The 26341-nt window shown below is 44.9% G+C and overlaps 1 protein-coding gene across 2 annotated transcripts in view; it reads right to left on the bottom strand.

The window, feature by feature from the left end:
• The window catches only part of lck (LCK proto-oncogene, Src family tyrosine kinase), a 115442-nt gene that overhangs the window by 68233 nt on the left and 20868 nt on the right, over positions 1-26341 (bottom strand). The window contains exons 1-2 of one of the 2 annotated variants that reach the window (XM_078238350.1): positions 8668-8852; positions 8410-8522 (exon numbers count right to left, since the gene is read on the bottom strand). In XM_078238350.1, coding sequence (XP_078094476.1) covers positions 8410-8522; positions 8668-8674 — 120 coding nt within the window. In that variant the 5' untranslated portion in view covers positions 8675-8852. Of the gene's footprint in view, positions 1-8409; positions 8523-8667; positions 8853-26341 lie in introns of those variants that run through there. The other variant, XM_078238351.1, reaches the window with a different exon arrangement.

Genomic DNA, 26341 nt, shown 5'->3' with positions numbered 1-26341 from the left:
AATGGTGTAACCATCACTGAATCCCCCACTGTCAATATCCTTGGGGTTACCATTGACCAGAAACTCAACTGGACTCACCACATAAACACAGTGGTTACAAGAGCAGGTCAGAGACTGGGAATACTGTGGCGAGTAATTCACCTCCTGACTCCCCAAAGCCTGTCCACCAGCAAGGCACAAGCCAGGAGTGTGATGGAATACTCCCCACTTGCCTGGATGGGTGCAGCTCCAACAACACTCAAGAAACTTGACATCATCCAGGACAAAGCAGCCTGCTTGATTGGCACCCCATCTACAAACATCCACTCCCTCCACCTCCGACGCTCAGTAGCAGCAGTGTGTGCTATCTACAAGATGCATTGCAAGAATTCACCAAAGATCCTTAGATAGCACCTTACAAACCCACAACCACTTCCATCTAGAAGGACAGGGGCAGCAGATAAATGGGAACACCACCACCTGCAAGTTCCCCTCCAAGCCACTCACCGTCCTGACTTGGAATTATATCGCCGTTCCTTCGCAGTCGCTGAGTCAAAATCCTGGAATTCTCTCCCTAATGGCATTGTGGGTCAACTCACAACACATGGGCTGCAGCAATTCAAGAAGGCAGCTCACCACCACCTTCTCAGGGGCAACTAGGGATGGCAATAAATGCTGGCCAGCAAGCGACGCCCATGTCCCACGAATGAATAAGAAAAAGGTCCACAGTTCCCTAAAACTGGCAACACAGGTGGCCATGGTGATTAAGAAGACATATGGCATGCTTGCCTTCATCAACCAGGGCATTGAGTACAAGAATTGGGAAATCATATTGCAGCTATATAAAACCTTGGTTAGGCCGCATTTGGAGTGTTGCGTGCAGTTCTGCTCGTCACACTACCAGAAGGACGTGGAAGCTTTGGAGAGAGTGGAAAGAAGGTTCACCAGGATGTTGCCTGGTCTCGAGGGTGTTGGCTATGAGGAGAGGTTGAATAAACTCAGATTGTTATCACTGGAAAGATGGCGGCTGAGGGGAGACCCGATAGAGGTCTACAAAATTAAGAGAGGCATAGACAGGGTGGATAGTCAGAGGCTTTTTCCAAGGGTGGAAGTATCAATTACAAGGGGGCACAGGTTCAAGGTGAGAGGGGAAATGTTTAAGGGAGATGTGTGGGGGAAGTTTTTCATGCAGAGAGTGGTGGGTGCCTGGAACCCACTGCCAGAGGAGGTGGTGGAAGCAGGCACATTAGCAACATTTAAGAGACATCTGGATGGGTACATGAATAGAGAGGGAATAGAGGGATACGGACCGAGTAAGGGCAGAAGGTTTTTTTTGGTTTAGTTGGTACATGATTGGTACAGGCTTGGAGGGCTGAAGGGCCTGTTCCTGTGCTATACTGTTCTTTGTTCTAATGGCAGAGATGTTCGAATATTTGTGTCCTGATCCAATTCCTTTCATATTTATGAGATATCAAAACTAACCTGTAAATAATCCAAGTGACTTTACCACACAGAGAGACACAAGAGGAAATGCAATGGAAATGAATTGATTCACAGAGCAATAAAGTGAGTAAGACATCACTTGAACTTCTTCTAGGCACTCCTGAGATCAGCTACCCCAGTGCAGGAAGAGGTCCAGCAAGATTGTTAACAATTTGTAGAACGAGATTCCTCACAAGGTAACTGAACTGTCAGCGGAATCGGGTTCAAATTTGTAAGAAACCTCAACATTTGTCAAGAAACCTGCGCTTTAAACAATGGAAAATGAATCAAGTATTCACATGAGCTACTGACCTCTTATTCCATTTGTTTCAATGGATTGGATATTGGCTTCAGTTCAATGGATTTAAAGGTGGAGTTTTCTGAAATAATGGCAGTGTTGGGTGTAGTCAGCAACCTGATGTGTTTCTCCCCAGAGAAACAGAGGAATAAATGTTCCCGTCCCACCCGCCATGGGAATCGCAATGGGCGGGACTGAGAATTCGGTGACCATTCAAAGGTCCATTGACCTCGAGTGGGAATATCTGGGGGAGCTTGAAGGGTGGGGGGAGGAGGCCGGGCGGGCGCGGGGGGGGGGGGGGGGGGGGGGGGGGATATCCATGGGAGGGGAGGGAAGGGGGAAGTCTGCTGCAAGGGTGAAATCATCGAAATCATAGAAACCCTACGGTGCAGAAGGAGGCCATTCGGCCCATCGAGTCTGCACCGACCACAATCCCACCCAGGCCCTACCCCCATATCCCTACATATTTACCTGCCAATTCCTCCAACCTACACATCTCAGGACACTAAGGGGCAATTTTAGCATGGCCAATGAACCTAACCCGCACATCTTTGGACTGTGGGAGGAAACCGGAGCACCCGGAGGAAACCCACGCAGACACGAGGAGAATGTGCAAACTCCACACAGACAGTGACCCAAGCCGGGAATCGAACCCAGGTCCCTGGAGCTGTGAAGCAGCAGTGCTAACCACTGTGCTACCGTGCCGCCCTGTGGAGGTGGATGGAGGTTGATTGTGGGGCGGCGATCGGGATTTGGGGGCAGCGATTGGGGGCGTCAATTGGCCGGGGCTCCACCCCCTCCTACTGGCGAGAATCAGATTACAGCTCTGCATTGCACAGAGTGCCGTGAATTACCATTATTCACCTCACTGAAGAAACTGACGAAAAGGCCTTTCGTTTTCTTGCCCATTAAAGACTTTGAATTTTTTGAGAAAATTTCAGCCAATATCTATCTGATACCCTAACATTTTGAATTAACATGTGGTAAATATGAATTAACAGGCAAAAAGGTTTTAAAGTAAAGTATATTTATTAGTTACAAATAGGCTTATATTAACATTGCAATGAAGTTACTGTGAAAATCCACACTCCGGCGCCTGTTCAGGTACACTGAGGGAGAATTTAGCATGGCCAATGCACCTAACCAACCAGATCTTTTGGACTGTGGGAGGAAACCGGAGCACCCGGAGGAAACCCACGCAGACACGGGGAGAATGTGCAGACTCCACACACACAGTGACACAAGCCAGGAATTGAACACAGGTCCCCGGAGCTGTGAGGCAGTAGTGATAACCACTGTGCTGCCGTGCCGCCCATGTGAAAGCTAGAAACTAAAAACTGGAAACAAAACTCAAAACTATGTTTGAACACATTACACTGCACATTGAATGGCTGATGCAGCCAAGACAGATCCCACAGATTTCTCAGCAACCCACCCAGATGTCAGTAGCCACTGTGAATCACTTAAGGTTCACGAATGTCCTTTAGGAAAGGAAATCTGCCATCCTTACCTGGTCTGGCCTACACGTGCCTCCAGAGCCACAGCAATGGGGTTGACTCACAACTGCCCTCAGGCAACTAGGGGTGGACAATAAATGCTGGCCAGCCAGCGACGCCCATGTCCCATGAATGAATAAAAAAAATCACACTGGGGGCAATTTTGAGCCAAATCTCACAAGAGTCGGGAAATGAGATTCTCACCAGCAAGGTTTCATTTCCCAAATCCCCACACCCCTTCCCTGTGGCATAACAAAGCAGGAACCTCATTTCAATGCATTTTAATAAATTTACCTATTATTACAGGACTCCCCTGCAATATACTCCCCCAGATTGAATATTGAGACTTTATCGATGTGTTTGTGTGAGAGAGGTTGCTCTGATGCACATGGGCCTCTGCAGCTGGAGAAATGCACACTGGTTTTCTCATTGAAACCAACACTCTGACAAATTACAGGAAAATTCCGCCCACTATCCCGATCAAACCCTGTCAGCCTCAAGACTGATTTCACTTCTTTGAAAAGATCTAATCTCTGGTTCCCCTCAAAAGGACATGGGGGTTTCGGAGAGAGACATGAGGGTGGAGGGAGGGGCAGATAGAGAGACATGGGGGGATCTGACAGAGAGACATGGGGGAGGGGTGGGCCAGATAGAGAGGCATGGGGGAGGGGTGATAGAGAGACATGGGGGGGCTGATAGAGAGGCATGGGGGAGGTAAAAGAGAGGCATGGGGGGGCTGATAGAGAGGCATGGGGGGGCTGATAGAGAGGCATGAGGGGCTGATAGGGAGGCATGGGGGGGCTGATAGAGAGGCATGGGGGGGCTGATAGAGAGGCATGGGGGGGCTGATAGAGAGACATGGGGGGGCTGATAGAGAGGCATGGGGGGGCTGATAGAGAGGCATGGGGGGGCTGATAGAGAGGCATGAGGGGCTGATAGGGAGGCATGGGGGGGCTGATAGAGAGGCATGGGGGGGCTGATAGAGAGGCATGGGGGGGCTGATAGAGAGACATGGGGGGGCTGATAGAGAGGCATGGGGGGGCTGATAGAGAGGCATGGGGGGGCTGATAGAGAGGCAAGGGGGGGTGATAGAGAACATAGAACATAGAACATAGAACATTACAGCGCAGAACAGGCCCTTCGGCCCACGATGTTGCACCGACCAGTTAAAAAAAAAACTGTGACCCTCCAACCTAAACCAATTTCTTTTCGTCCATGAACCTATCTACGGATCTCTTAAACGCCCCCAAACTAGGCGCATTTACTACTGATGCTGGCAGTGCATTCCAATCCCTCACCACCCTCTGGGTAAAGAACCTACCCCTGACATCGGTTCTATAACTACCCCCCCTCAATTTAAAGCCATGCCCCCTCGTGCTGGATTTCTCCATCAGAGGAAAAAGGCTATCACTATCCACCCTATCTAAACCTCTAATCATCTTATATGTTTCAATAAGATCCCCTCTTAGCCGCCGCCTTTCCAGCGAAAACAATCCCAAATCCCTCAGCCTCTCCTCATAGGATCTCCCCTCCATACCAGGCAACATCCTGGTAAACCTCCTCTGCACCCTCTCCAAAGCCTCCACATCCTTCCTGTAATGTGGGGACCAGAACTGCACACAGTACTCCAAGTGCGGCCGCACCAGAGTTGTGTACAGTTGCAACATAACGCTACGACTCCTAAATTCAATCCCCCTACCAATAAACGCCAAGACACCATATGCCTTCTTAACAACCTTATCTACTTGATTCCCAACTTTCAGGGATCTATGCACACATACACCTAGATCCCTCTGCTCCTCCACACTATTCAAAGTCCTCCCGTTAGCCCTATACTCAACACATCTGTTATTCCTACCAAAGTGAATTACCTCACACTTCTCCGCATTAAACTCCATCCGCCACCTCTCGGCCCAACTTTGCAACCTGTCTAAGTCTTCCTGCAAACTACGACACCCTTCCTCACTGTCTACCACACCACCGACCTTGGTGTCATCAGCAAATTTGCTAATCCACCCAACCATACCCTCATCCAGATCATTAATAAATATCACAAACAGCAGTGGCCCCAAAACAGATCCCTGAGGTACACCACTTGTAACCGCACTCCATGATGAATATTTACTATCAACCACCACCCTCTGTTTCCTATCCGCTAGCCAATTCCTGATCCAATTTCCTAGATCACCCCCAATCCCATACATCTGCATTTTCTGCAGAAGCCTACCATGGTGAACCTTATCAAACGCCTTACTAAAATCCATATATACCACGTCCACTGCCTTGCCCCCATCCACCTCCCTGGTCACTTTCTCAAAAAACTCAATAAGGTTAGTAAGGCACGACCTACCTGCCACAAAACCATGCTGACTATCACCTATCAATTCATTACTCTCCAAATAACTATAAATCCTATCCCTTATAATTTTTTCCAACATCTTGCCGACAACAGAAGTGAGACTCACCGGTCTATAATTCCCGGGGAAGTCTCTGCATGGGGGGGGTGATAGAGAGGCATGAGGGTTGGATATTGGCTCGCAGATTAGTGGTTGGGCAAGCTGGAATATTATATTTGTCACAAAGGTCACTTTGCATCCCCTCTGAAGCCAGTTTCAGGGGCAGTGTTTGAATGAAAACTGATACAAGGCAAGGACAACATTACTCAGAAAAGGCAGTTTCATTTTGAATGTTCCCAAAACTAGAAACTAAAAATCAAACCAGACGCTGATCCTATGAATTTAAATCTTCATCATTACAAGAAAGGAAGATTAGGATCAGGAGGAGGCCATTCGACCCCTCGAGCCTGCTTTGCCATTTAATAAGATTATGGCTGATCCAATTGTAGCCTCAACTGCTTCCCCATAACCTTTGACCCTCTTGTCAAACATGTTTCGCTATCTTTTTAAATTCACTCATGGGATGTGGGTGTCGCTGGCTGGGCCAGCATTTATTACCCATTCTGAATTGTCCTTGTGAAGGTGGTGGTGAGCTATGTTCTTGAACTGCTGCAGTTGTGTGATGTAGGTACACCCACAGTGCTGATAGGGAGCACGTTCTAGCATTTTGACCCAGCGACAGTGAAGGAACGGTAATGGTGCTTGGCTTGGAGGGGAACCTACTGGTGGTGGTGTTCCCATGTGTCTGCTGCTGTTGTTATTTTTAGTCTTGGTTTACAAGGTGCTGCCTAAGGAGCCTTGGCGAATTGATTCAGTGCAACTTGTAGGTGGTACACTGGGCACTGGTTGTTGGGGGAGTGAATGTTTAAGGTGGTGGATGGTTTGCTGATCAAGTGGGTTTCTATCAGCTGGCTGGTGTTGAATGGGTATGGTGGCTGCTGGTTACGTTTTTGGTCTCGTAATACAGAGGCCTGGATGAATAATCCAGAGATGAGATTAAATCTTACAATTGCAGCTGAGGGGATTTTAAATTCAGTTAATCAATCCATCTGGAATAAAAAAGTTAGTCTTAGTAATGATAATGATGAAACCATCATTGATTGTTGTAAAAACCCATCTGGTTCACTCATGTCCTTTAAGGAAGGAAGTTTGTCTTTCTCACCTGATCTGGCCTATATATAACTCCAGAGCCACAGAAATGTGGTTATCTATTAACTGACCCTCAGAAATGTCTGAGGAAGCCATTCTTTGTATCAAACCACTGCAGAAAGGTTGAATAAGAATGTTTAATTGCTGCAACTAATAAATTAGGAACATTTTGTTAATTATGTTAAAAAAGTAACACTTTGCAAAAGAGGCCAAGCCAGTTGTAATGAACACTATTTTTAGATATGGCTAAAAAGTTAAAGGTTAACAACAGACTACACAAAACCAGCAGCTATGCACTTCCTATCCAGCCAGTCATTCATCAGCTGCCTCAAGGCAAGTAGCAGTTGCTTCATGCATAAAACCTCACCCACTTTAATTAATGTCTTGTCTTCCTGATAAATTATTAAAAATCTATGTTGGACTTTTAATCCCTGTCTCTGCAAATTTGCAGAGTTAATAAGTAATTGAATCAATTATCCATATTGATTACACTCATAAGGAACTGAATTTTAATAGTGAACAATTTCAAATATCGGCTATGATTGGTAGCTGGTTTGATCCCTGATTGTTGTTACTCAGTTTGTTACAAGCTATGACATGTCTTCCCCTTCATACTGCCAGGCTATGTATGATGGGCGTAAGAAGTGAGTCCTCATGTCGGGAGGGCAATGGGTTGTCAGGCTGTATAATGAGGACTATTTGGTTCGATTATTAGTTTTGTTTGTGACAATTGGAATCTAGGCTGTTATGTACCTAATTTCTCACCAGTCCCAATAACTACTGAAAATTGATCATTATTTTATGGACCCAGTTTTCCTCCACTTGCCACCTTCTTCTCAACTTTCAAAAAGTCTCGGAACACTCTTCGACTGTGACTTTTGCATTCATATTTGGACCCTTTTTCTCTCCTTTCCCCGTGATCAGACTCCTCTGTGTCTTTTCCTCCCTTATTCTATGGTGCTTTGTAATCTCTCCCTTCCTTTGAGGAACACCATATATAAAAGCAAGATTTGTTGCTGCAATTCCTACTCTGAGCTCCAATTGTTCAAATTTAACAGCCTGATCTTGTGACTCAAGAGGAGACACTGTTTTGTGTCAAGAAAACTGGGTAAACATGGCTCAATTCCAAAGCCGTGAATGGACAATGTTCTTTGAAGATGAGATCTGAAGGATTGTTTTGAAATAAAGGACCACCTGGTTCACATTGACTGACCTCAGATGAGCTCAGATTTCAGTTTTAGATTCTGCGTAATTCTTGATGTAACTAACTGGCAAGTCTCCCGAAGATACCAATCACAGATTTGTATAATGAGGGGAGGCTCTATGAGATTATAGTTCAAGGTCCAACATCAAAACAAAATAGGAATAGAATCCCTTACAGTTAGACTATAATGCTGAGCTGGATAATCATATTGCTTGAAACTTCTCATTTGGACACATTTTTCTCAATCCTGTAAAGCGGGACTAAATAGAAGTTGACATCTTCCTATCATTCATTCCTGATGCAAATTACTTTGGATAATTACAGTTTGAAAAGAAACTTCATTCCAAAAACATCATTCAATTCTCTGGAGCCAGTTCTCCCAGAGTGAAGAGGAAGATTACTTACTTGTTGCTGGTATTGTTTCTGTTCCCGTTCATATTCCAATTTGCATTGTTCACACATATCCTCAATCCAGTTATCGTCATCATAGTCTGTGCTGCAGTTACAACCCATTGTCACTGAAACAAAAAACACACAGCAGTCATCTAAAACCACAAAGTCTAACGTCTGCTTTGGGGTTATGCATTTGGATGAGACCCCCCTCAGGCAGGTGTACAACAACAATACTTTCACCCAGTCCTTGGTACATTTAAAAACAATTACACTTCATTTTGAGCGTCGCTCATTGGTGAACATCCCTTTGGCATCTTTCTTTTTCTAGCCTAGGAATTCTGTTCTATCCGTAACCAAGTAATCATCCACATTCGAGCCTGTCATTCGACAAATGCTCCTCCTCTTCAGTGTTAAACAATCTTCATCTTGCATTCTTCAGTAAAGATTTTTCAGCTAAACGTTTGATAATGGAAATGTGCAAACTCTAAAATGCCCAACTGCCTGAGTATAAAAACAAGTCCATGCAATGAGATAATTTAACAAGTTACAACACTGACTTGAAATTGCAGCATTGGGTGCGCACATAATTAAAACTAATTCCTTGCATTCTAACAATTCACTTGCAGTTCACACTGATTCAAAATTTCAAATCCAGGTGTAATATTTACCCTTTAGTCAACAGTTAATTTTGAACAGTCTGTATTACAGGCAACAATAACCTAGATTCCATCTGTGTGGTGACTTTACTTTATTTGAACATATTGCATGAGTCGCATATATGGAGACAAATGCATTTTAGTAAAATAATGAAATGACCAGTAATTAGTGCAGTAAAAGAACATTCATAAACATTTTGAGGGGATTTTCACAGTAATTTCATTGCAGTGTTAATGTAAGACTACTTGTGACACTAGTAAATAAACTTAAAACTTTACAAGCAGAACTTGGTACATTCTGTTATATTTCCTTGACAAAAACACAGTGGTTAGCACTGCTGCCTCACAGCACCAGGGACCCAGGTTTGATTCTAGCCTAGGCTGACTGTCTGTGTGGAGTTTGCATGTTCTCTCCGTGTCTACGTGGTTTCCTCCCCTAGTCTAAAGATGCATGGGTTTAGTGGATTGGCCATGCTAAATTGCTCCTTGATGTGTAGATTGGGTGGATTAGCCAAGGGAAACGTGCAAGGTTATGGAGATAGGGCAGAGGGGATGGCCTGTATGGGATATTCTTTTGGAGAGCCAGTGCAGGCTTGATGGGCCAAATGGCCTCTTTCTGCACTGTAGGGATTCTATGGTTCTAAGTATTTTTTAAAATATTGAAGTGAAAATAAAAATAGTCTGAACAGCCTACATTTCCAGGGTAATCTGCTTAATATTTAAAATCCTTTGGTTAGACATCTCTAAGTAAAAAAGAGTGAATGTAATCCTCAGATAATTACCATAAAATACTGATGACCATTGGTGAAGAGGCAAAAAGAACTTACTTACAATCCTGTAGTTTTTATATTAGCAGCAGTGATGAAGAAATCTTAACTGCTGAGATGTGATGAAATCCCAGTATCTTCAGGCACTATAAACATTACATTTACAACTGAACGGATAAATCCATTAAAACATAAACCTGAGGAATTTGAGGGTTGGTCATTTCGAAGTGAAGACTTATCGACCTAAGTAGACCAAATTTGAATTCAGGAACTCTGCAAAGGTTACTTTCAAAATTGCTAATATTTATGCTGGTTTTCAGTTTCCCTATCTTATTTCAATCATTGATTCTGTTTTAAAACCAGTATTTATTACGATGCAGTCCTCAAGCCCACTCCATATCACATTTTCCATACAGTGCGATTTGAAAGTTCTCTGGACTAATTTTATAGTTTAAAAATCTTCTATCAGACGCAAGGCACATGTTTGAAGTATTCCTTATAAAATGTCACTTGCCTTTACACTTTGTTGTCAGAGCAATTCAAAGCGATGAACTGACAATCACAAACGTCTCTTTTTAAATTTGGGTGCAATGAACATCTTCAACTGATTCTCAATTCTAAACTTCCCAAATTTATGTTTTAGGTAAAAATAACAAAACATTGTTTTAAAAATGGCATCTTTTCCACAGAGTGTAAGGTGTCCTAACCCTTATACTTTGACCAGATTCAGAGATTACATTTTGGTGTAAAGACAGCTATTATTTGTTTGAAATTCTATAACTGGAATAAATCTCATCTTCATCTTGCAGATTCACTTTTGATCGTAAATTGTTTTCAGTGACAGTCGACAAGTTTTCATGAGCTGCATTATTTTATAATTCGAGTTGTATTCAGCCGTAATCTCATGAAAAATCCAGGCTTCCGGTGCATGTTGTAAAAAACAGACCACTAAACTTATAGAACTTTACAGCACAACCAGCCATTCAGCCCATCATGTCTGTACTGGCTCTTTGAAGTTCCAATTAGTTCCATTCGACTACTCTTTTCCCAAAACCCTGTAGTATTTCCCCTTTGAGTTTTTATCCAATTCCCTTTTGAAAGTTACGATAGAATCTAGTTTCCACACTCCAGATGTTGCACTCCAGATTGCAACAAACAGCTGCATAAAAATGTCTTTCCTCAACTTGCGTTTGAGGTGTAAGTATCTACTAATGGTTCACAAGTCACATTATATTCCCATCGTTCCTGTTTGACTTTAGAACAGGCTGTTAAAGAGAGAGCATGTCCACCCTCCCATGCCCAGAACACACCACCTTCCAGCTCTGCACACGTGCTGGTCATGACACAGAGCCACATAGGGGAAGCTTTCCTCTGTGCAGTTATTGTAATGAAATCTAAATATTTACACCAGTGGGGAAATCTTCTCAGTATTTAAGTTTTAATTTTTTTCAACACATTTCACAGTTGTGGAGCTCTCTGTAGTTTTAAAAAGTCCCCAGTTTCTCCTGTCGATCTCGGGGGAAATGAAACTCTGTACATAATGTGAGGTGTTCCCCTTCTTCCTGATATTCTGAGGCACTGACTAAAAGCCACTCAATATGGTTAGAAACGCTATCATATTCTCTGCGTAAATTTCTCACTGTCAAATAACAATAACCCAATCACAGCAAGAAAGATACAAATAGAAAGAAGCTTGCCCTGAATAATAATGTCTCAAAACACTCCAATACTCAGATCCAGTTCAGTCTTTGTGTAACGTGCGGTAGAGTTAGATATTGAACCTACAGTGAACAAATTTAGCAAAACTTGCCATGGCAAAAGCTTCAGTTCCTAATGTAAGTCGTCTCACAACACAAGGTTAAAGTCCAACAGGTTTATTTGGTAGCACTTCATCAGGTGAGTGCAGGATTTGTTTCACAAACAGGGCATATATTGACACAAACTCTATATCTGTGTCTATATATGCCCTGTTTGTGAAATCTTGCACTCACCTGATGAAGGGGCAGCGCTCTAAAAGCTCGTGCTACCAAATAAACCTGTTGGACTTTAATCTGGTGTTGTGAGACTACTTACTGTGCCTATCCCAGTCCAACGCCGGCAACTCCACATCAGTTGCTAATGTTATAGCACTTGACTGCATCAAGTGCTGGAAACCAGCATTCCTACAGCATCTGGACTAACTTCTCTGTCCCTGATGGAGAGGGGAAGGCTTGAGGGGAGGGGAGGGGGGGGGGGGGTGGTGGTGGTGCAGTGCCCCAGCATATTGTGTGATGCAAAGATTGTGACCCTATACAAGAACAAGGGCGACCGCAGCAATCATAGCAACTATTGGGGATTCTCCCAACTGAGTATCATAGAAAGAGCATTTTCCCATGTTGCTCTTGTCAGACCGCAGATTCCGACTGATTGCATCCACCCCAAATCTCAGTGCAGTTTCAGAACTGGAAGATCTACAACTGACATGGTCTCCTTAGCCCAGCAGCAACATGAGGAATGCTCTGAAGAAAGAAGATCACAATACACATTGCCTTCATCAATTCACCAGCGGTCGACTATGTGAGGAGAGGGGGTCTGTTTAATCTGCTCAATCTGCAGCCCAGGATGTGCAGATTGGGTGGATTGGCCATGGTAAATGCACAGGGTTATAGGGAGAGGGGAGCAAGCCTTAGCAGAGTGCTCTTTCGGAGGGTCAGTGCAGACTCGATGGGCTGAATGGTCTCCTCCTGCAGTGTAGGGATTCTATATATTAAGATTTCCTGTTTCCATGACAACATGATGGGTAAGATCAACTATGACAGGACGACATGAGAACCCTTCAATATCCACACTGGGGTCAAACAGGATTGGGTTCTGACACTGACACTCTTTGACATATTCTTCTCCTTGTTGCTGTCATTTGTCTTCAGGTCACCTACAGAGGTTGTCTACTTAGATACTGGAATTGACAGAAAGCTGTTCAGCCCTCGCTCCACTGTGAGCCAAGATAAAGGTGCAAAGACCTCACCAGAGAGTTGCTCTACGCTGGTGACGCTGCACTAATGTTCCACACTGAGGAACATCTTCAGCAGTAAATGGACAGACTCTCTCACACCTGTAAAGAGTTTGGTTTGACCATCAGCATCAGGAAGACAAATGCCATGGTCCAGAATGTTGCCAGATTGCCATCTATTGCCATTAACAATGTGATGCTGGAGGTTGTCACCAGCTTCACATATCTCAGCTCCACAATCACCAGCAATCTGTCACTAATGCTGAAATCAACAACACATTGTAAAAGCTCCAGTTCTTTATGTCCGAGCTCAGTGAGAGAGTTTGGAACAACAGCAACCTGACTGAGAACAGCAAACTGTGAGTCTACCAAGCCTGTGTCCTCAGGGTATTCCTCGACAGTGGGGAGACCTGGACAACAAGCGCTGGGCAGTAGAAAAGGCTCAACACCTTCCCTGTCTCAGGTTTATCCTTGGCACCTCTCGGCAGGACAAGGTCACCCACTCCAAGGTCCTGGAACAGGCTAATTCCATCAGCGTAAACTCATTGCTAAGCCAATGATGTCTGTATTGACTCGTGATGCAGAGATGCCGGCATTGGACTGGGGTGAACACAGTAAGAGTTTTGACAATACCAGGTTAAAGTCCAACAGGTTTATTTGGTAGCAAACACCATTAGCTTTCGGAGCGCTGCTCCTTCGTCAGATGGAGTGGAAATGTGCTCTCAAACAGGGCACAGAGACACAAAAATCAAGTTACAGAATACTGATTAGAATGCGAATCCCTACAACCTTAGCAGAGTCCTCTTTCGGAGGGTCAGTGCAAACTCGATGGGCTGAATGGTCTCCTCCTGCAGTGTAGGGATTCTATATATTAAGATTTCCTGTTTCCATGACAACATGATGGGTAAGATCAACTATGACAGGACGACATGAGAACCCGCTGGCTGGCTGTAGGGATTCGCATTCTAATCAGTATTCTGTAACTTGATTTTTGTGTCTCTGTGCCCTGTTTGAGAGCACATTTCCACTCCATCTGACGAAGGAGCAGCGCTCCGAAAGCTAATGGTGTTTGCTACCAAATAAACCTGTTGGACTTTAACCTGGTGTTGTTAAAACTCTTACTGTATTGACTCAGCCAGGTTCTTTGGTTGGATAACAGCCACAAACCCAAAAACCTTCCGTGTGATGAATTGGCCGCTGGATCACAGCTTCCTGGGTATCCACGGCTCTGCTGCGAGGACACCCGCCAGTGGGTTTGGATAATGGCAGACATTGACCTTGACCACTGGAAGAGAGTCGCTGAATACCGTGACCCCTGGAGGCTGACGCTTTGGGGAAGGATGTTGGAAGAGGTGAATGTTTTTAAGGCAAAGATAGATACATTTTTCAACACTAAAGGAATTAAGGGTTATGGTGAGCGGGGGGGTAAGTGGAGCTGAGTCCATGAAAAGACCAGCCATGATCTTATTGAATGGCGGAGCAGGCTCGAGGGGCCAGATGGCCTACTCCTGCTCCTAGTTCTTATGTTCTTATGAAACAAAAAGCTCAGTTGGCTGAGCAGAGGAGCCAGAGAAAACCAAGCCCAGTGAATCATGCACCTTCCCAACTCACTGTCTACATCTGTAGGCAAAAACCTGCTGGGCCAGAGTCAGGCTCCTGAGTCACCCCACGCGATGCTTAACATGGAGGTGACCATCACAGTTCAAAGCATCATCTTACCAGACAGAAGGCTGCCACCAGGTATCCAGCCACCTGAGAGGGAACCTTGGTCAAATGGCTAACCTGAAAGATGGCGCGTCCAACAGTGCGACATTCCCACAGTGCTTCACTCAAGTGCAGTTCTAGATTCTGTGCTGAGATCCCTGGATTGCAGCTTGAACAGACTACCTTCTGACTCAAAGTGAGATTGTTACCCACTCAGCCGTGACTAACACTGTTACAGATGTCAGAAACCCTTTTGTATCATCCAAAAATACCCAGTCTGGATATGTGACTGCGGACACTGTATGGCAAAAATATAGTTCACCACCAGCTGGAGAGAGAAGCAGAGGCTCTTTACCTTTCGCCAGAACGTTCCAACAAATGGTTATCAACCTGAAACTTCGGCTGGAATTCTCCAACATCGCCTGTGGCTGAGATTCTCCAACCTTGTCCACGGCTGGGATTTGGCTGAGCGCCAAATTCTCCATTTTCACTGGCAGTGGTGACAGGACATGTGACATTGGAGAATTTTGGCCTGTTAACTCTGTCTCTCTTCACAGATGCTGCCTGACCTGCTGCATATTTCCAGCATTTTCTTGTTTCTATTTCAGATTTTTAACATCTTTAGTCTTTTGCTTTTATTACTTGTCCTTTCCTCAATCATTTTAAAGCTTGGATCATTAAACAACAGCTGATAGTGGGATCACTGACCAATTCTTTGATCATTCCTTCTATAGAGAAGAGACACAGTGTGGCACAGTGGTTAGCACTGCTGCCTCACAGCGCCAGGGACCCGGGTTCAATTCCGGCCTCGGATGACTGTGTGGAGGTTACATATTCTCTCCATGTCTGCATGGGTTTCCTCTGGGTGCTCCGGTTTCCTCCCACATTCCAAAGATGTGCAGGTTAGGTAGATTGGCCATGCTAAATTGCCCCTTAGATTCCCAAGGTGTGTAGGTTTGGGGGATTGGAGGGACAAATGTGTGGGGTTGTGGGGATAGGGCTTGGGGGAATAGGGCTTGGATGAGATCCTCTGTCAGAGAGTCAGTGGCGACTAGATGGGCCGAATGGCCTCATCTGACTGTAGAGATTCTATGATTCTATGAATTACCAAGGATCACCTTTGTAGAGGCAGCTGGGACTGGTCCAGGTGAAAGAATAATGTCAGTTTGTAAATAAACACCCCACAATCTACATATTGGGTGGTACTTTCCCAAAAAATGACCACGGGGGGGATTCTCCTGCTGTTCACGTAAGTGGGATTCTCCAGTCCCGCTGGCAGTGCACCCCCTCTTGCAGGTTTCCCGCTGGCGAGGGGTGAATAGAGAATCCCATTGACATCAAACAGCACATCATCTTCCACCGTCGGGAAAGACACAGCTGGGAGGCCGGAGAACTCCCCCCTCAGTGTTCTTTGGGTGAGAAAACCGGTGTACCGGCGTCAATCAGGTGGCAATTTTCCAACACGTAGTTAGTTTTTGGGAGGGGGGGTGAGTTTTGCATCGATTTGGAGAGGGGCAGGGCAGGGCCTCACTATGCCGGCAAGCCTGGCTTCACAGAGACCGGACGTCATTTTTAAAGGGCATCCTGATGTCAAAGTGAAATTGAAGACCCCCCTCTGACCCCCACCCATTGGACATCTGGGACCCCTCCCCACACTCCTCTCATTGAAGGAATGTTTCCCCATCCCCTCTTCCCAACAAAGATCTAGGGCGTTGGGGCCCTCCCAATGGGCTCGCCTTTATGACCCCCCCTCACTACCCCCCCCTCACTACCCCCCTTGATGCCCCCTTCATGATTGCCTCCTTCATGACCCCACTTAATGACCCCCCTTTCATATCCCCCCTTCATGTTCCCCCCTACATGTTTCCCCTCACATGACCCCAATTTCATGACCATTATCTTCATGACTCTCTTCATGTCCCACCCCTCCTCTGACTCCACCCCTTTGGCACTGTCCCTGGTACCCCGGCAGTGCAACCTGGCACTGCCAGATGGGCAATGCCCAGCTACGTCTCTGACCATCCAGGGCTTCAATGGCCCCTTTACCCTACCTCCGATCATCAGCCCCTTCACCCCGTCTCCCCCACAGCCTGAGAGGTACCTCCCTTCCCCTCCCTTCCCCTCTCCCCCCACCACCACCCCCAGTGGCCATCGCTGGCATCCCCAACTCCTCCATCGACTACTGGCCACCACCGCATCTAAATGAATCCTGCCGCCCACTATGGGTGTGATCCTGATGACATCACTGGCGAGGAGTGGGGAAGATCCGAAATTGCATTCTCGTCAGCAAGAACTGCGACTTCCGGATCTTGGGGCCCTTCTGGCATTCGCACAGACGGCGAGCACAGAATCAAGATCGCCCCCTTAATGTCCAAAGACGTGTAGGTTAGGGAGATTAGCCATGGTGAATATGTGAGGTTATGGGAATAAGGTGGGGGTTGGGCCTGGGTAAGATGCTCTGTCAGAGAGTCAGTGCAGACTCGATAGGCTGAATGGCCTCCTCCTGTACTGAAGGATTCTATAACTCTATTCTATGATTTTGAATTGGCAGGCTGTACCGAGTGGGGTACCACACAGTCAGTCATTGGACCTCAGCTAATCCTAGTGTAAATGAATGACTCTGACGAGGGAACTGAGTTTACTTATCCAGGTTTGCTGACAATACAAAATTAGGTGAAAAGTAACCAGTGAGGGGGATGCAGAAGGCTGCAAAGGGCACAAACAGGCTGGGTGTGTGGGCGAGACATGGCGGATGGAATGCCTTGTGGTGTTGCATGAAGTCATCACTTTACTCGGAAAAATAAAAAAAGCAAAATATTTTTGAATAGTGACTGGGAAATGTCTGCATTCAAAGGGAACTGGGTGTCTGTATACATGTCGGAACCCATGTAGCGTGTACGTGAGCTACATACGGATACAGCAAGCATGGTGGCAGAGTCAGTGCAGACATGAATGAAGTCAAATGGCCTCTTTCTGAACTGTAGGGTTTCTAAGCAATCAGGAAGGAAGTTGTATATTGAGTTTGTTACAGAGTGATTGGAGAACAGATTCAATAAGTTTACAACTATTAAGAGATGTGAGGACAATGTGGGAAGGTCAAAAGATGAGCCGTGATCTTGCTGGATGTTGGAACAGGCTCAAAGGGCTTATTTCTTGTGTTCTTCTGATCACTATCGATTGTACCAGTATTTAGTGCTATTCATACAGAAATGCAGCATGATAGAATCCTCCAGGTTTGTTATTTTTGTCAGTGTACCGAAACCAGTCACTGATGATGAATTCTGTTCTGTGGTTGGAATCCAGGCCTTTCCTGTTTTTACACTTTAGTTTTCTATCAGCGCTTTAAGATATGAAATGTGCTTTAAGCACTTTTAAAATCTGATAAAAAGAAATGACACACTGAAGGTTCAAATCTACATCAAAATGATGTTGCATTTTGTAGCAGGTTTTTTCCAGGAAGCTCAGAGTTTATTTTGTTAACTAAAAATATTGGACGTAGCAATGAGCAGAAATGTGTCATTATAATCATGTGATGCGTATTTTAAAGGTTGCTCTGGGTAAGTGGTTTTTCCTGATTGTTGAATAACTTTTTGTGGCAAGGTGGGCTACTCCCAAATGAACCAATCATTATTTCTGATATTAGAATGTTCGAGAAATGCAGATACAATTTTATTCTACTTTGTAATGAAAATATCTTGTCCTGTTTTACCAGAGACATCACCAACGATGTCAATGCTTGTCTATTTTTCAACAACATCTTGCATTTATATAGCAGCTTTATTGTAGTAAAACATCCCAAGGCCCTTCACAAGAGGGTTAACAAATAAAATTTGACTCCGATCCATATTAGGAACATTGGATTGATGACAGAAAACTTTCCAACAAAGTAGATTTTAACTAGATTCTTAAAGGAGATAAGAGAGAGAAAAAGGTGGAGGTGGAGAATTCCAGAGTTTATAGGGTTCAGACTGCAGAAAGCACGGTCACCATGGCGAAGCAATTTCAACCAAGATGCTCAAGAGGCCAACATTGGAGGAGCAAAGATACCCGAGGATTGTCAGGCAAGGGGAGATTACAGAGATTGTGAGGCCCTGGAGAGATTGGCAAACGAGGACTGGAATTTTAAAATTGAGGAGGTGGCAATGTAGGTAGTTGACAGAGGTGACAGAGTGAGTTAGGACATGGGCAAGAGTTTTAGATGAACTCAGGTTTGCAGAGAGTACAGTATGGGAGGCTCGCCAGGAGAGTGTTGGAATAGTCATGCCAAGAGGTGACAAAGGTATGAGTGAGGGTTTCAGCAGCAAAGGAGGAGAGATGGGGGTGGAGTCAGCTGATATCACAGAGGTGGAATTGAGTGGTCTTAGTGATAGCAGGAGTTGGGGTCAGAAGTTCATTTCTGGGTCAAAAGTGACACCAAGGTCGTGACGAGTCTGGTTCAGCCTCAGACAGGGGAGGTGAAAGGGATGGAGTGAGTGGCAGGGACCAGGATTTTCCATTCCCATGGAGGGGAATGGGGAGTCTTTCCCACCACAGAGACTGATGGGAATTTGCAATGTATTGTGTTACCCTAGCCTCATGAATTATGCAGTTGGGGGTTTCCTGATGTATCACACGGCAGGACAGGCGCGAGGGTTCACTCCCCACCATCAAATCTGAGCGCCATTTTTAACAGGTGCCTGGACATAACTGACCCAGAACCGAAGCAAGAGATGGGCCTCCAGGAGCACTCTGAGGGTGGGAGATGGATTTCCTGCAAGTTTTCGAAACTGGAAGACCCGCCTGGTAGATGTTCCTCCTACTCACTGCTGCAGGTTCCAGGGTCGATGATTGCTCGAGGCCTCTATCCTAATCTCTGCAGGCTGCCCCTGGCTTTCCTCAGCTAAGTAGCAATCTGTACGCGTCACATGGGTTCCGATATATTCCTCACCGGTGTGATTTCCCATTGGTGGCATTGGACGGTGGGGCAGGAGGGGCGATTTAGGTTATGCCTTCACCTGCATCCGACTCACGGTATGCAAATCAGTTTCACGCTTCCCCTTTGGTGGGAATGGTGACCGCAATGGCAGGCAGGAGCATGAGACCCCTTTTTCATTCTGCCAGCAGCAAACCGATTTTCCAGCTCCCACGACCACTCTCCCCTCCCTCTCTCCCCTCCCCACCCCTCTCCGCCCCCCCCCCCCCACAGTTCCCCCCTCCCCCACACCCCTTCCTGCACCCCCCTCCACCCTCCCCTGCACCTCACCTGCCGTTGCGAGGCAAACTGGGAAAATCTGCTCAATGGCTTCAATCTTCCCAATATTTAATTGGAGGAAATTGCTGCCCATCCAATAATGGATATGGGACAAGGAGTCTGATAAATGGGAGAGAGTGCAGAGGCTGAGAGGTGCTGGTGAGGCAGTGCTGTGTGACTGGAGCATACATGCGGCTATACGCTTTCAGATCAGGCCACCAAAGAGCAACACGTAGATGAGAAACTGAAGGGGCCAAGGATAGATCAGAGGAAGCTGTCTGAGGCAGCGATGCAGGAGCAGGGGGAGAAGACATTGCCAGTGATTCTATGGCGACAATGAGATAGATAAGAATGGAAGCATTTGAAAATAGTCCCACCCAGCTGCACATTTAAACTTTATCCACAAAGTATTTAACTGTATAAAACTTTATAAGAATACATCCTTCCTCCTTGGAGTTAATTGTGAGGCGTGATGAGGGTGAGAGGCATGTATCAGTTTCTGTTCAAATTCCCAATGAAGACGCTTTCATTTGTTTACATCAATAAATGAATTTGTCTCAAAAATCATTCCCGCATTGCTTTCAGAAAACATGAACTACAGAAATTCAGTAAAGTAACCTTTGATTCGCCACACCTTATGACATTGAAAGGTAGAGAGATAGAAACTGGAGGAGTCTTTCTTTAACCTGCTCCACAATTTCTTCAGATCACCTTCATCTAACTTCATTGACTTGCCTTGGCTCAGTAACCTTTAATACCCGGCTCCAGCAAACATCCAACAATTTCCATTCTGAAATTTTCAATTAACTCCCAACCTCAAAAACATTTTGTGGGAGAGAGGTGTGAATTTCTTTGTGTAAAGAAGTGCTTCCTAAAAATGCCCCTCAATGACCTGGAGCTAATGTGAAGATTTTTCCTCCTGGTTCTGGACTCCCCTATCAGGAAATGGTTCCAGTTATCCACCAACTCCTTTCACCATTGTAAAATCCTCAATTCAATCACTCATTCTGTGCTCAAGGGAATACAGCCATGCAACCTGTCTTCATAATTTAACCCTTTATCATTCTAGTCAATCTGTACTAAACCTCCTCCTGGAGGCACGGTGACCAGAACTGAACAAAGTATTCTCAATGGAGTGAAAGCAGAGGAAAAATGTGAAATAACTCCTTCCGTTAGACATGGTCACAGAGACAATTGTATGAACACATCCGACCCTCCTCCGAGAGTCCATGCTGCTAATTTGTGCATCATGGAATGTATAAACTGAATGGAGCAAATCTTTCACATTGAATCTGGATTTGAAGCGTGTTGAGCCATGCAATTCATGACCAGTGACCTTACATTAAAGGAAGTCCCTTATAGTAACCTGACCGCTTCATTCGCACATTGGTTTATCGTGTGGTCGGCTCATGATGAAATATTTTCCATTCACTCCAGTTGTCCACCCAATATTCTATTTAAAGATTCAGAAAGTGTTGCACAAAACTGTCCGTTGCTCTGCTTCAGCACAAAGATGACATCATTAAAGTTGGTTTTGTATTGCGAGTGTTGGTTTATCATTAATGTTGGCAGTATACACTCTTTATACTTGGAGATAAAGTAAAGCTTTGCGTCAGTATTGAAATGTCTTTGAGAAGACGCCCAAAGGTTGATAAATACCTTCATGTATTTGAAATGCTGAAAGTGCCAGTCTGAGCACATTGTCAATTTAATTTGCTTTGTTACAGTTGTAATTACAAAGAACAAAGAACAGTACAGCACAGGAACAGGCCCTTCGGCCCTCCAAGCCTGCGCCGATCACATTGTCCTATTTAGACCAATCGCTTATGTCCTTTTATTCCCCGTTCATGTGTCCGTCTAGATAAGTCTTAAATGTCTGCCTCAACCACCTCACTTGGCAATGCATTCCAGGCCCCCACCACCCTCTGTGTAAAAAGACTTCCCCCGCAATCTCCACTGAACCGTTCCCCCCTTATCTTGAACTTATGCCCCCTTGTAATTGTCATTTCTGCCCTGGGAAAAAGCTTCCAACTGTTCACCCTATCCATACCCCTCATAATTTTATAAACTTCTTTCAGGTCACCCCTCAGCCTCCGTCTTTCCAGGGAGAACAATCTCAGTTTATTCAATCTCTCCTCGTAGCTAATACCCTCCATACCAGGCAGCACCCTGGTAAACCTTTTCTGTACCCTCTCCAAAGCCTCCACGTCCTTCTGGTGGTGTGGTGACCAGAATTGGACACAGTATTCCAAATGTGGCCTAACCAACGTTTTATACAACTGTAACATAATTTGCCAACCTTTATACTCGATGCCCCGTCCGATGAAGGCAAGCATGCCACATGCTTTCTTCACTATCTTTTCCACCTGTGCTGCCATTTTTAAGGATCTGTGCGTCTGTATTCCCAGATCTCTCTGTGTGTCTATGCTCCTGATTGTTCTGCCATTTATTTTATAGCCTCCACCTGAATTGGATCTACCAAAATGCATCACCTCGCATTTGGCCGGATTAAATTCCATCTGCGATTTCTCCACCCATTTTTCCAGCCTATCTACATCCTGCTGTATTTTCTGACAATCTTCAACACTATCCTCAACTCCGCCAATCTTAGTATCATCCGCAAACTTGCTAATCAGACCAGCTACGTTTTCTTCCAACTCATTAATATATATTACAAACAGCAGAGGTCCCGGCACTGATCCCTGCAGAACACCACTAGTTACAGACCTCCATTCGGAAAACACCCTCTGTCTTCTATGGCCAAGCCAGTTCTGAATCCATCTAGCTAGTTCACCCCTGATCCCGTGAGATTTAATCTTTTTGCACCAGCCTGCCATGAGGGACCTTGCCGAATGCCTTACTAATGTCCGTGTAGACAACACCCACAGCCTTTCCCATGTCTATCATTTTTGTCACCTTCTCAAAAAACTCATTTAAATTAGTGAGACATGACCTCCCACGTACAAAACCATGCTGTCCACAACTGGACCAAACTGAAGCGGTGTGAGACCAGTCCCTGGAAGTGGTCTTTCATTTAACACTTAAACCTGAGTTAATTCTGCTTTGCTATAATCCACAGCATGCGTTGTACAAGTTAGATCAATGGCAACAACAGATAACGAGCAGTAAAATTGACACGCTGAAGTTCAAATTCTTTGCCACAGTGGTTTTATTTCAAGTTGCGACACTATCTCTGTGGGTCTTTTAACCTCATTACAACATCTTGGGTGGGTCTGGATCACAGGGGACTGAATTGATCGTTTAGCAAATGCTAGGAAATGTTCAGACTGTGGCAATTTGCAAAATATCTTTAGCAGCAATTTATTGGTTTGTTTTGTGATATATACACCTGCCAAAAAAATGATTTCATAAATCTGAAAGTTTGCCAGCTTTGCTCTATATTTACAAAATCGAGAATCATAGAATCCCAATTGGCCCATCGAGTCTGTACCAACCACAATCCCACCCAGGCCCTATTCCCATGACCCTCATTTACCCTGCTAACCCCCTGACACTGGGTCAATTTAGCATGGCCAATCCACCTAACCCGCACATCTTTGGAGCATGGGAGGAAACCGGAGCACCCGGGGGAACCCACACAGACAGAGGAAAAACATGCAAACTCTACACAGACAGTGACCCGAGGCCAGAATTGAACCCGGGTCCCTGGCACTGTGAGGCAGCAGTGCTGACCACTGTGCCACCTTGCCGCCCTCTTCTCACAGGTTCATGACTGATGTGGACAGCCTCCATCAACACTGCCTGGTCTGACAAATTTCCACCAGTGTTTCCCAATCTCCCACAGAACCCACGCAAACAGCCATTTCCATCATTTCCCCAGGGATTCCACTTTATTTACAGTGGGAGGTTGGGAAAACTCCTGTGTAAATTACTGGGGCAGATATCTTGCTTAGACCAATGAGCATGGGCGAATTTAGAAATGCTTTAAAATAATTCAGAATGTAAAGTTAAAAAGTCAATATTCACAATTCACAGGCCCCTCTTCATATTTCTATAGAAAGGCATACTCAGACTTCAAAGTAACAATAGAGTGATGCCATTTACTTTTATTTAATTTAAGCTTTTTGGCATTTATAGTTGTTGGATAATTATTTATTTTTTCCGGCAGTAACCAGTTTTGTTCTTGGTTGTGGGTGGGTCCATATTACAGATAAATAATTTGTAGAAAAGTTATCTTTGCCCGCCGATATTTCTACAACGATAATTTGGCTGATGCTGTTTTTTGTTCATTCGTTCACAGGTTTTGGGCGTCCTTAAGTACCCTTGAGGATGTGGTGGTGGGCCACTGAGTGGCTTTGCTCGGCCATTTCAGAGATAGAGCAGTTCAGAATCAACCACATTGCTTTGGCTCTGGAGTTACATCTAGGCCAGACCAGGTAAGGACGGCAGATTTCCTTCCCTAAAGGACACTAGTGAACCATATGGGTTTTTCCGACAATATGGCAGTTTCATGCTCATCATTATTGATGTAGCTTTTTATTTCAAACTTTATTCAATTAAATTTAAATTCCTCAGCTGCCGTCATGGAGTTTTGAACATGTGGCCCCCAGATCATCACCCCAGTTCCAACAACATTGCCTCCATGATACCATATCCCAACTTAGCAGTGACTTCCAGCTGAAAATTACTGAACTCAAATTATTTGCGAATTCAATTTTTTGGACTAAAATTCCCTTTTTGTTTTTATATTTACATTGTTTAAGTTATTAGATAGTTATATTCATAATAAAAAAAGCTTTGACTGTATCATCACAATAACGACACAGCTTTGTGTGAAATTAAAGGATAGATTTTGGGCTGGGCCTGTTTTCAGGTTAAGGCCTAGTGATGTGTGACCAACACGTGCTTGAAGATAGAGGGCATTGACATCAGTGGACAGGGCAAGCAAGCTAAAGTTTTTTATCAGACTCTTCATCACTCGAAATGTTCACCTGTTTGTTCTCTGTACTGTTGCTGCCTGACCTGCACACTGTTTTCCAGCTGCTACAAACCCATGTACAATTAATTATCACATCAAAACTTCTCTTGAACTGGCACTGATGTTAAAACAATAAAATCACCTCACTATAAGAAGGATGTGGAAGCACTGGAAAGAGTGCAGAGGAGATTTACCAGGATGCTGCCTGGTTTGGAGGGTAGGTCTTATGAGGAAAGGTTGAGGGAGCTAGGGCTGTTCTCTCTGGAGCGGAGGAGGCTGAGGGGAGACTTAATAGAGGTTTATAAAATGATGAAGGGGATAGATAGAGTGAACGTTCAAAGACTATTTCCTCGGGTGGATGGAGCTATTACAAGGGGGCATAACTATAGGGTTTGTGGTGGGAGATATAGGAAGGATATCAGAGGTAGGTTCTTTACGCAGAGAGTGGTTGGGGTGTGGAATGGACTGCCTGCAGTGATAGTGGAGTCAGACACTTTAGGAACATTTAAGCGGTTATTGGATAGGCACATGGAGCACACCAGGATGATAGGGAGTGGGATAGCTTGATCTTGGTTTCAGATAAAGCGCGGCACAACATCGTGGGCCGAAGGGCCTGTTCTGTGCTGTACTGTTCTATGTTCTATGTTCTATAACATTATCATTATTGTCAATAATCTTACTCTGCTGTGGAAACTAATGTGCAGAAAATGGAACTGGACTGGATAATTTAATTGACTGCTTCAAGTTGGATCAGTTTTTACGAAGTGCCTCCTTTGATGAATTCATGTAACTGGTGTTAAAGGGGTTTCCCAAGAGGTTGGCAGCTGGAGGATTCGCTACACCCACTCATTAAAATCAATGGTTACTCTCTGACCAATCTCATCATATTTACATCTTAAATTCCATAACACAGGAACTTTTATGATCTCCATCTTGTACTGTTCATATCTTGCTCCCTTTTTGCTCTTGAGAAGGAGATGGTGAGCTGCTTTCTTGAACTGCGACAGTCCATAGGATGTGGGTACACTTACAGTGCTGTTAGGGATGGCGGCTCAGGATTTTGACTCTGACTGTGAAGAAATGGCAGAATGGTTCCAAATTTCCTTCAGTTGTCCTTGTGCCAACATCATATGATCTCTCATTCATGAAGGTTGCAATGAACACTAACAGAAATGAACAAGTCGACACGAGAGAAACAGTTCAGTAGCTATCCAAACCACGGGAAAGTTTAGTACATTCCTCCTGTTGGCCAGCCTTTGATGATCTGGAGGAGGGGACCGAGTATAGGGTAACAAAGTTTGCAGATGACACTAAGATGGGTGGGAAAGCAAATTGCGTGGAGGACACAGAGAGTCTGCAGAGAGATTTGGATAGGTTAAGTGAATGGGCGAGGATCTGGCAGATGGAGTATAACGTTGGTAAGTGTGAGGTTATCCACTTTGGAAGGAATAATAGGGAAAGGAACTACTATTTAAACGGTGAAAAATTACAACATGCTACTGTGCAGAGGGACCTGGGGGTCCTTGTGCATGAATCACAAAAACAGTTTGCAGGTGCAACAGGTGATCAAGAAGGCAAATGGAATGTTGGCCTTTATCGCGAGAGGGATGGAGTATAGAAGCAGGGAAGTCATGCTGCAACTGTACAAGGTGCTGGTGA

The sequence above is a fragment of the Mustelus asterias genome, chromosome 21 (genome assembly GCF_964213995.1).
Source record: "Mustelus asterias chromosome 21, sMusAst1.hap1.1, whole genome shotgun sequence".
Lineage (NCBI taxonomy): Eukaryota > Metazoa > Chordata > Chondrichthyes > Carcharhiniformes > Triakidae > Mustelus > Mustelus asterias.
This window is presented reverse-complemented; position numbering and strand designations above follow the sequence as displayed.